This window comes from Pleuronectes platessa, chromosome 6 (genome assembly GCF_947347685.1).
Source record: "Pleuronectes platessa chromosome 6, fPlePla1.1, whole genome shotgun sequence".
NCBI lineage: Eukaryota > Metazoa > Chordata > Actinopteri > Pleuronectiformes > Pleuronectidae > Pleuronectes > Pleuronectes platessa.
This window is the reverse complement of record NC_070631.1, coordinates 6,164,924-6,177,338: the sequence shown is the minus strand read 5'-3', so window position 1 is coordinate 6,177,338 and position 12,415 is coordinate 6,164,924. Positions and strand designations below refer to the sequence as shown.

The following is a 12,415-nucleotide window of genomic DNA, read 5'->3' as shown; positions in this document are numbered from 1 at the left end:
AACTAGAATAGCTATAGATAAATAACCTACAGGTTAATATTTGCAATATACCTTCCTATCTTCTTTAATCATCCAAGATGCAATAATAGTGTAAATATGTTTCTCGCTGCAAATACAAGAGATACTTTTTAAAAGGCAGAAAGCCACTGTTCCCTTTCACCGGGATAATCCAGCATTTTCAATACATGGGAATGAATAATGGTTTCATTGTGGCTTACTCTCACCACAGTGGATTTGTAATTGTGACGTGTGACAGGGTGCTCACACTTCTTGATTTTGAAAGGGACGAAGGAGACGGTTATCTCGGTGTTGAAAAGGAGACTATTTCAATCACCGAGATAGAGTGTGTGAGCAGGCAGCCCCTGTGCGGGAGCAGGTTTGGATCCAATCAAGCGACCCCACATGTTCTAATTACTGAAGGTCCTGATGTTACACTCTGACAAGCTGCACACTATACAATGATGTGTATTACAACCACGGCGCCTGTGGCTTCACTTGCAGGCATGTCTTTTTCTTGACGTGAGAATGGAGTTGTTATATCCCATCCTATTAAAGAGCCCTTTTACAGGTGCTGATTCTCCCCCTCTGGTTTGAACTGTGAATCTAACAAATGTTCTTTGTGCTTATGTGTCAGACTGTGTTGGGGGAGGGGAGCCTTGTGAGGGACTTTAGGCTCTCAGGTAACCAAATTAGATAATGATTTTTGCCCTTTTATTATCTGTGACCACTTTTTCTTTTACCCGGTTAATTTCTGCTAATGTTCACCACAACACCCATGCCTGCATAAACTATGCACAAAGCATCACAGTTCGCCCCCCCCCCTGGCCAAAACACAGCACCCTGAATGTCATCACAGTAATCACGCCCCCGCAAATCCATCTCTGACCAACAGACATTGACTTGAATGGACAATAATGGCGTGTGGCGCTGTAAAATGGCCAATCGGCATGGTAGGGCCTGTTAATGTGGGAAGATGACACCACTCTGCCTGAGTGCAGGAGACAAGCGATAGCCATGTGTCCCCTGTAATTTGTATCCCTGTTGACAAAAGGAGGAATATGTGGTAATGGGACAACAACAACAATAAGTGTGACCAGGAAAAGACAGATGGGTCTGCCAGCTCCAATTCTTTCTGGACCATCTATTCTTTATCTTGGCCTCGCAGCACATAAATATTCAAATAAGGTTCATTTATCAATGTTTCTCTTGGAAGAGATGCTTTGGATGAAATGGCGAGGAACACCGCCCCCTCCATTCACACAGCCAACGTGGCACTGACAAATATACGGAAACATTTACCATTACAGAGCTCTACTCCACAGCACTTTTGCCCTTACTCTGGCTTTCTTCTGATTGGATTCATCCCCTCTGACATATTCAATCAGACAAGGCTGCTGTGGGCAGATTGGCAGATGGTAGTGTGATTACCTCCATGGAGCATGCTCGCTGAGGACAATCTTATTTAAAAAAAAAAAAAAATATGACAAACAGGTTGTCATATAAGCTGACACTTGCACACAGACATGCGTGCAGACAAGCATGACTGCACGCATACACACAGGTACTGTATGATATGACAGCGACGTTTGACCAGCAGTCCCGGCTTCTCATGGTCTCTGTGGTCAGCCCTCTGTTTATCTGTCTCGTGTGTTTTATTCACAGCCGATATAAAATTCCATGATACATGAAAACATTAAATAATAATGAGCACTGTTATCAAAAATGTATGACACCACTTGTAGTGCCAGGACAGATCACATATTGTCTCAGTATCATTTTTAAATCTAATACGCTGTGCAATTCAAAATAGTATCACACAGACTGCTGCTGCATGCTTTGCTTGGTGCACAGAGACATCTCAGGTCTTTGCATGTGGTAAAAGACTTGCATATGAATGAGTACTAATGTATTTTATACTAATGTTGTGATCTGCTTGGTGATTTGAGACAATTTTATGATATTATCAGCTGTGAGGAAAACATTATGACAGTTTCCCTTAATTCCACGAATAGCAGGTGTCTATGAACATTGCCACAACCACTGATTCAAAGTCTGCATATTAATGTGCTTTAGCAGTGGGTCAATCTCAGCATTAATAAATTTCCAATATTATAAATTCATGTAACGGATGTTTTATAGCTGAAACCATTGATTCATCAGCAGAGAAGCAGCATGGCATTTCTACAACTTGTTAATGTTTAATATATTTTTTCATAAAAATATCAGAAATATTGTCTAGTTCTTTTAAACGTTGGGTTTTTTCTGTTTGTTTCAGTTTTGGTTCAGACAAAACAATGCATACATTTTTTGGGGGGATTTAAAAAGTGATTTGATAACTTGAAAAACATATTTGCCAGCTGATGATCATAAGGATTATAAACAGTTTTTGTAGCCCAGTTAATTCCTGAGTCTTCATCTTCACAAATGACACATTTCAGTGTAAATGCAGTCGAGCCACAGACAAGACGTAACAACCTGCTTGAGAAGATTTCAGTTTCACATCCATTTGATTCTCACCTGTTGCACCTTTAACCTCCTTTCTCTGTCTGCGACACTTCTCCCTTGCAGTGCTGGCCTCCAAGCAGACTTACATAAGCTACAGTAACCATGCCATCTAAGACAGAGACGAGCCGTACGAGTGGAGCAAGGGAACTGCCGGAGGAGAAATCACCTGATTCTGGGGAATAGTGGAGAAACACTGGAGGACTTCAACACTTCTACAGCGCAGACGACCGGGGTGGAAAGATGGGAATTTGTCACTCCATAAATAGAGAGGATGTCATATTTTTCTAGAGAATCAGGTAAAGGCTCGGATGCCAAAATTTATGAGATAGCGAAATGATCCACAGGAGGGAGTTGGGGAGACGTCGGGGGGGGAGATTGGACAGTTCATTTTCCTCTTCCCACCCTTTCTGAGACGCGACCGAGAGGCGAACAGTGACGTTTCCCAGATGCAGGCTGAGTGAACACCTGGAATCGGTTTCCTTCTGAAATGTATAGCACACTATTTCCGTTCTCTCCGAGGCTGATCCATTTCCCCCTCATTTCAACAAAAACAGGGGGAAAAAGAGAGTTCTGTTTTTTGCTCTAGTCAAATGCAGTTTACAAGATTAAAGAGTACAAAAAATATATATATTCATTATTTTTGGTTACTGGTATTATTGTCTGCTGAAAGCTGCAGTACTCTCCAAACTGCCTTACTTTAGTACATTCAGTATTCCCACACGAACTGACCACATGTGAAACACCTAAAAATTAAGCAGCTGGTCATCTGAGCGATATTATTATTTTTTTTTAATATAAATGTTTCATAATAATGATGATGATGACGCCACCATCTTGGCAAACCTAGTGTACAGTCCCAGAGCATGCGTGTGGGAGCATCACGTGTACTGTGCTGTGTTGTCAAACGTCTATGGAATGCAACATTTGTCATGGTTGTCATTCACAGTGGAGATGTCATTTTGAAACCATTACCCACTGGGTTACCCATGGCTGAAAAAAATGAAAAAATAAAAAAAAGAGTCATTCAAACACAAAAAGGAGCCAAACCTTTATGGCTCCCACCGCACTCCATAAATGTCAGCCAGGACTTGGAGACTTGGCGATGCATACTTTAATCATCCAAGATTTATTGGCCCTTATTTATCATGCGCTTGTTGAAGCCTCCTGAAAGTCAAGCAGTCAACACTACACATGCTTTTCTTGAAAACAACAAAGAGACCAAGGTTGTTTTCATACTACGCCAAGTTTTTTTTTGTTGTATTTGTGTGTGTTTGTCTGAATTTCTATTGCAGAGGGTTGAGGGAGATTCTGTAAGTGAGTGCAGTGCTTGATAATTTTTACGGGAATAATATACCACAGCAGTCTGTTGTCATATTCATTTCAAAGCTTGAAGGTAAGGAATGGGGGCTATTACACTAGGACCCACTGTGATTTGTGGTAGGTGCACGGATCACCTGGGCCTCTTGGAAAAGTTTTTCTTTCCACAGAAGTTCTCCCTCTCCTCTGCGTCATGAATTTTTTGATGCTGCAGTAGAAATGATTCATGAGAGGTTTGATGGTAATTTCGGTGCAAAATTAGACTCGTGTGGCTTCTCAGCAGGAAGACCCATTTGGAGGTGTTGCAATCGCAGTTTCATCAAAGAGCAAAAAGATGACTAGGTGGACGACATACTGTACCGCAGCAGGTGTGTGAGAGTATTCACTTTTAACCGACTCAGTGTGGCCTGTGTTCGTTTAAATTTAACTGGTCTCCACAGTCCTTGAGAATTAGATTTTGGAAATTGAGAACTCCTCACATGAACGTTCATTTAACAGTCACTTCATTAAACCTCATACTTTGGATTACGTTTACATTAGACCAGTGTTAAGTAACAGTGTCGATGATAGTGTGGATTAAGTCCTCATTATTTGTTTGTTTTGTTTTTTTATACGACTATGTGGTAAAGTTGTGAGGATGTCAACAGTAAACCCCGGTTGGGTTCTTACATTTATTTTACTAGTCTAGTGGCATTCCTAAATCAAAAACAAAAAACAGACCTAGAAATACAATAAGGTTCCTTTTTTTTTTTTTCAAAAGAAATTACAATAACTCATCTCTCTTTTAAACATTAACCAAACAACTATGTAAGACCAAGATGTAAGGTTACTTAAAAAGGAGATGACTAAAGAATTCTGGAGCAAGAAATAAAGCTGTAAAACATGGAAACTAACAAAGGATCTTTATAGCTGTGTGTTTCAATAAGTCAAACAGGGTAGAGTCTATTAAGTAATTAATCACTAAGGTTTTTATTGGAAGTACAGTGCCGACCTCTGCTGTGTCACAGACGCTGTGTGCGTGTGTGTGTGTGTGCGTGTTTGTGTGTGTGTGGGGGGGGCGCTGTCAAACACTGCCATGGACAGCAGAGCAGAGAAAGAGAATACATGAGTACAATTTTTACATTGTAGAGCACTGCAGCAAACACTTGTTAAGCAAACACACAAATTCATCCACGTATCTAGATTTGATTTTGATATCTTTTGGTGTCTCCAGTGTCCCCATTGAAACCAGTTTGAGTACGTCCCCAAAAAAATATCCGAAGAGGACGGATAGAAGACGATGGTTTTTATGTTACCTAGCCGTCTGAAAACTGGTCTCATCTTAACCTTATTCCACTATCCTGAATCGATCCATCCTAAATGTGTCTTGGGTACATTTACGCCTCTTTTTCATATGGTTAAGGACTATCTGACTACAATCTGATCAGGTGTGTATGGATCAATCCTTCCCAGCAGGACACAGCAAAGATATGCAGCAAACCAGTGAGTGATTTAGTTTAAGACCCAGATCCGGGACTTGAATTTGTCAGGTGGTCAAAAGGACGACTAGGATAGTGGTGTTGCTTGCCAGTAGTGTCTCTGGTTTTTGTTAAATCAAGAGGTTTAAAAAAAAAAAACGCAGCTTAAAACTTCTACTGCGATAACGTCCACGTCTAAGTCTAAGACAAATGATTTGATTTCCTTTTATTTCCAAACGAATCAGGTGGACATACAGCTGCTTGAGAAATAAGGGCCAGTGCCTTCATTCTGTGCCTCATATACCAATTCAACTACCACAGCCAGTCTTTCCATGGATCCTTCATTTTGCTTTTGTACCTTTCAAACGTATGTTCCTTTCAAATATAAAGAAGAAAAGGATTACATTTACAGTTGTAATTGTGTGTGTAACCTTCATTCAAGTCTCTGATCTCTAAAAGTATTTGTTATACACTCTGGAATTTGTCTCATTTAATGTTAGCCTCAGCGATGCAAAAATCTGTATGTTGCATGTCAGAACCCATAACAAGTCGTGTGAACACTTTAAGAGAAAGGTGTAATGTCCAGAAGGAAAACTACTACAGAGGATTATAAATAACAAATATTTTGGTTTGATAACTTATTCTCTCAGCTTCAACAAAAGTCTAAGATGTGGCCGCAAATGTTTTCTCATCATTCGATAAAAAAAAAAGTATTGTTTGTGGGATTGTTTGTGTTTGTGAATATGATCATTTCAGTTGTTTTTGGGCCACAAACCATTTTGTTTTTTCTAAAACACTTTGTCTGTGTTACAAAATAGAATATGTAAGTGCTGACTGAAATTAAATGGCAAGTTAATGTTCGTTATTAAAATGGATTGATCATGTCTGCTTTATGTACTGAATTATTTAAAAAAAAGAAGAAAGATAAAAAATAATTACAGTGCCTGGATATTTATGAATTATCTATAGAAAAAAAATGTGTAGAGCATGTTCATTTTTATACAAGATATTTCTAATAAAAGACTGTTTTGCTAATAAAGTGTTGCTGTCTTTTCCTTTGATAACATGTTTCATTAGCAGTTCATATAATTGAAGACTAACTTTCTCCATTATTGGAACAAACAACCACCATCAGTGACCTCCACAAAGGAGATTGTGTTTTATGCCTATTTGGTTTCCTGATTTGTTTGTTTTTTAGAAGAATTACATAGAAATGAACGAACAGATTTCAACATAATAATAATAATAATCCATTAGAGTTCAGAGCAAAAGTGGCGGATCCAACACATTTTAATTGCTATCAGTTCAGTGGTTTTTGAGTAATTCTGCTGACAGACAAACACCAATGAAATCATCACACCCGGGGTTTCATGCATCACATACCTAAGGAGTCAACCCCGTCCACTTGCTGGGATGGGTTTTCCATTTGGTTCCACTGTAACATTAAAAGAGGAATCAGACAAGAAGCTTGGTGAAGTTAATTATCAATAATTTAACAAACTGAGCTGATGATTTGAACAAAAAGTCCAGAGACTCTCTAAATCCAGCTATAACAATCATAAATAAAATGTTTATATATTTAATTGATCTCAAGATGTCATATTGAACTATGAAAGCCTTTTCCCAGTATTTTCTGGTGTAAAGAGAAAAAGAATAATAGCTCTTTCGAGAAAAAAAACTGGCAGCTCACTCAACAATGCACAAGTCAATTGTAAACTATTTGCTGAGAGTATGTATTAAATATCTCAAGTGTTAAAGAGCAATCTTTCTTGGTATTTATGGAATGACAAACTCAGGTTTCTCTGCATGAATACACTTGGATAATTCATCATTGTGATTCATAGAGACTAGAAACAAACAATCAAATCATACATGACATCTACCATGGCTGGCCCAGAAGACATGTACTTTCGTGGTTTGTCGGGGGAGAGGCTGTCAAGGGTCTGGGAAGGCAAATGGATTTCTGCATCAGTCAAAAACATTAAATTGTAACGTAACACAGGGAAGATCTCAAGGACTCTGTGACTTATGAATACAGGAGCTGATAAGCTGTGACTTGTTTTTCAATGCGTTGAGACTTGTGCAGAGACCGTAATGAAACACGAGCACAAGTAAAAAATATAGCCGAGAATAAGATGCTGGAATGGGTGTTGTGAGTTTCACCAGTAATCAGGGAAGCCACAACCTCAACCTCGGTTTAACGGTGGATCAATATGGTCAGATACACCTTCAGCACAAGCCTTGAACAAATTGAGAAAATATCATGCCATCTATAAAAGCTGACAGAAATATGAGCCTCTCAAAATGAAAAGTAGAGCCAGTGAAACCTTATAGTGGATTTATTGCAGGAGTGGAATTACCACCTGGGCGATCACTGATAGGGCGTTATCGTTAGCCTTGTGTTTAGTAAGTGAATCCCTTGCCCTGTACAATTAGCAAAACAGCAGTATGTACAAAACTGCAGCGTCTTGTCCTCACTGTGATCGATAGGAAACTGTGTGAGGAGAGAATGGACATTTTTCAAGTTCTAATAAAGTCTCTCCTCCCTGCTGCTAACCTCCCCCCCACACACCCACCCACTATACTACAGAGCCTTTCTGGTTTCAAACAGAAAACAAGCCTCTCATACTAATGGCTATTGCTTTTTCTGTTCAATGAATGTCTTAATTTATCTCTCTCTCTCTTTTCAGTGGTAGTAGAACACCGTCCTAATATGACACAATTAATGAGCAAACAAAAACACCTTAACACGATGGGGCCTTTTAATGTGCAGTGCATTTGGTTTTAGTTTCTTAATTCAAATCACCTTTGATACACAAACAAACACATTAACAGTCTGGAAGTTTTAATGTGGCATCGATTAAGAGGTAATAAATTAGGAAACATTAAAGTCTTCATTCAGGTACCAGCTGTAAAGCACAATTCAAAACAAGGTTAAGATTTTTACCAGACTAATAATATATCAGAGCCTTGTCATCTTGTGTAGCTTATCGAAGGTAACTTTAACAATACATTAGAAATGTAATATGTATGGTTTTAGCTTGAAAGATAAAGTAATGAATGATTAATAAAAATACTGGATCTAACCCAGACTGGGAATGTTCATTCAACTAAGGTAAACTCTACAGTGAATGAGTCCTTAATTCAATCTAATGACTTCATTGAACCAAATGAAGAAAATAATACAATCACCTAACCACAACTTTTCTTCATAGAAAAGATGTCAAAACAAAGTGTGTAAGTAATTACATTAATTAAGTTGTTAGTCCCATCGAGCTGTGACAGGCAAAAATACAACCAAAACAGAATCACTGAGCTCGGCTTTTATGTACAAAGACTCTACTTAATTTAAAATATTCTTCTAAAACATTTTCCCAAACCATGACATTGAGATCTTACATTTAACAGACATATTGCTCAGATACCACATTTTCACAGACGTTTCTTTTACAGTGGCAGCACGGAAAATTATGTTTTGCATTTCCACAACTGACCACTGGGGCGAATTATCAGCGAGACGCAATCAGCCTCTCGCCATATCCACCCTTCATTATTCTCAGCTTCACAGGCAGCGGTTATATTTTTGTCATGGAGGAGGATGAACAGCTCGGCCGTAGAAAATTCCCACTGCAGGAAACTGATTAACTTGTCAAGCATGTGTAGCGTCACTGTGACGGCAGGACGGCCCCCCGAGGGCTGATGATGTAAGACTAGTTCAGAGAAACATATTGTAAATACTACTCTTACCTTTTTCTCCACGCTGTCTGCCGGCTGTCTGATAACCACATACTATACGTGCACCTGTCGGGAAATAATTTGTCATCAGTCATAATAATAAAGGCAGATGCATGTTTGGCATGGTCTCGTGTGTTTTGAAGGTGCAGAGGTGTTAATGCAGAGATAGATATTGGAACAGAAGTAAATGGCAGCAGAAATGTTCAGCCCCTGACAAACAGGACCGAGCTTGTCACTGACTCCAGCATACAAACAACATCCCTACTTTTTGTTATAACAGACTTTATTCTCATGCTTTATATTTATAGTATTGGTCGGTAATATTAGTACTTTGGGAGGCATGGGGTGCATCATTGGTTAAGAGGCTTCTACCACTATTACTACCATTATATTTAATGTACTTCCTTCTGTATTTAAACCATTTGTTTTCTGTTGTGCAGCTCTTTGTTTTACTTTGTTGATAAAGTTATTGTTATCCATTATAATATTAATATAGTGACAGGAAAAGGTGGGGTCAAGAGAAAGAAGCAGTTTTCTCAATTGGTTCAGAACCCAAGACATAACGTTCCATTTTCAGAGAAAAAACAATTAATGACAAGCATATACTCTGCATGTGATGGCATGATTTGGCAAACCACCAAATTCACCATAGTCTCATTGACCTTCCTCTCTTACTTGTATACAAGAGAGGTATGTGGTGATCTTGGGGTGATGAATAAAAACAGGTCTGATGTCAGGTGTGAATGTCAAAAGTTGTTGGTTAGGAATCCAAAGAGTAAAAGAAACAGTAACTCTTACAGGGTTGAAATAGAAGTCGCACACATAGCGCCGATGCAAAAAGCTTTATCTAGGAAGTTGTTTCACCGGTGAGGTGTAATTTCTCCTTCTGGTCTGAAAGGTCCCCCCCCCCCCCCCCCCCTTCTTCACACAGGAGAAAGCATTCACACTTAAATCATTGCCTTTCTATCCACATTTCCTCAGAGATAGATTTTGCACTTCTGTTTGACTGAGGGGGTAAAATGATTTAGAGAAGAAGGTGAGGGATGGTGTTACAAAGTAATATAACTGTTTAAAAGCTGTCATGAATGCATAGAGCAATGCAAGGTGAAACGTGGGGCCGAGTATAAAATGATACAAGCATAAGTTAAAGAAAGGCCATAGGTCTTGAGGCTTTTTACACTCAATTAATTAGCACACCCGTATCCCGTCCATGCAAGCTTTTACATTTGTGAGGGAATATCGCTGCTTTTATTTTTTCGGAATTGAGAATATTAAATTTTTGTCTGTTCAATCTGATAAAAAGCTAATTTCTCAATGTATTTAAAGCCATTTTGTCTTTTAAAGGATATGACGTAGCCTGAAGCTATCGAGCAATTGAAGAAAATATATGAACCAAATGGACACAGACTAAATACTCAAGAAAAAACTATCAGGTTGTAGCCGGCTGTTGCAGCAATTCTAAAAACACTGGGTCTTTTCCTGAGGTGCATATTTCCCATCTTTATAATCAATTCACTAAATCGAGTCAAGCTCTTGTGGACCCCAGATATGCACTCTCTGTGCAACTCACAGTGGGAAGCTGTGGGTGGAGATCCAGAAAAACACATCTGTAGTATTTTGAAGAAGATTTTCCTGTTAAATTGTTAAATGGTTTATAAGACCAGAATGCATTGTTCCCCGTATCACTTCCCACAAATTACCAAGGAAACGCCACATCTTCCGAATATTCTCCCATTAAATCTAATGCTATCAGAATGACGTCCCCGTTGTGCAAATGAATAAGTACATTTCCACGACATCATCTCTGCACTACACGCTGGAAATAAAAAGATTTCTCATTTGAAATATCACTTTAATATGTTCACGCTGCTGCTCCAGTCAGGGAGTGGGTATTTCATTTCTTCAGACAGGACAAACGCATTAAAATGCGTCTGAGGCATTTGTTTCCCTCTCAGTGAGGTGAAGACACAAAACCAGATACTGTGGATGGGGTAAACGCAGATTGAATTTAACCCTGCTGGATTCTGGTGCTTTGTTAAATACAGTGAGCTGAAGGAATGGGGTCAAACACATTCTGAGGCCGTCCCTTCGTGGTCAAACCCTGTGCTTGTCCTGCTTTTTATGTCTCCCACATACCCTTGCGTTGTTCCAGCAGCTGTATACAACGTACCATTGATCTTAGCTTCATGCACATGTATCTTACTTTGTGTGACTGATGCAGCTCCTGTCAACTAAAGCTGGCACCAGACAGGATTTTTCTGTGAGTGATGGAGCTGGAAGGTTGCAGGGCTCTAATGACAATGGGAATGAAACTAGGCCGGTTGGAAATGGCCCCTTTGCATGTGTGGCTGTTCCTCCTCGTGATATAAATAATGTACAATATAATGTAGTATTTTGCAGTGCAGAGATAATACCTTCACAAGCCAAAAACACCATCCAATGATTGCTTAAGGAATTAAAGTTTGTGCTCTTATCATTTTTATTAAAAAATGTTTGAGATCCCTCTCACGATGCACGTATCCCACTTTAACTTGTTTTCACAAACTTCCTACCAGAAGTAAAAATATAACACAAAAGACCAGAAGGGGGAGGGGGGGGGGGGGACATTTTCTGGGTAGAACAATAAATCACGATGACATCCCATACACTGTTTGGTGGCCCATTACAGCGAGGGCCTGTAGCAGGAATTTCATTTGGCCCTCCCGTGACTAGTCACAAAAAATGTCGTAATTGCTGTGAAATAATCAGAATCGAGTTCCCTCTCGACAATCGTCTGCTGTCTCGACTGGGCCCCGTCTCTGTGACAATTTTCTGATTGGGAAAGTTTCACCGAACTGAACAGATGCAACAAAATTGAAAGCGTCGAAGGCTCATTTCAGCTACAGAAGGTAAACATCACCATAGAGCCGGCGGAGTGAAGGATTCTGGTAGTTCAGCCCTTTAAAACTGCATGTGTTAAAATATCCTTTAGGAAATATATCTACACATCCAACCAGTAGCTATACTGCTGCTCCTTCGAGGGTCATGGAGGGGCTGGAGCCAATCCCAGCTGACGTTGGGCAAGAGGCAGGGACACACGCCTGGACAGGTTGGCAGTTTAACAGAAAGCAATCTTTTCATCCCCAAAAGAACAACTAAACACCACACAGCAGTCTGAACGATTAGCAGTGGGCCAAAGTGCAGTAAAAGTGTTTACAAAACTCCAGGATACACAGCAAAGACGGGGCACTATACTGGTTTATGGAGATGGAACCAGGCATGTGAAATATATACAAGTTAAAAAATACTGAAGACCAATGAGTTAACTTATAAAAGCTGGATTTATGTGTAGTCTCACTCGCTGCTTATTTTAATTACTGATTTTTTTTATTTTTTTTACTTCCTGTTTTTGTCAGCACCTG

General features: G+C 39.4%; 1 protein-coding gene across 1 annotated transcript in view; it reads left to right on the top strand.

The window, feature by feature from the left end:
* LOC128443121 (metabotropic glutamate receptor 4) overlaps positions 1-3,165 on the top strand; it is a 112,882-nt gene extending 109,717 nt beyond the window's left edge. The window contains exon 10 of the mRNA XM_053425877.1: positions 2,569-3,165. Coding sequence (XP_053281852.1) covers positions 2,569-2,618 — 50 coding nt within the window. The 3' untranslated portion in view covers positions 2,619-3,165. The remainder of the gene's footprint in view (positions 1-2,568) is intronic.
* The last annotated feature ends 9,250 nt before the right edge of the window (positions 3,166-12,415 follow it).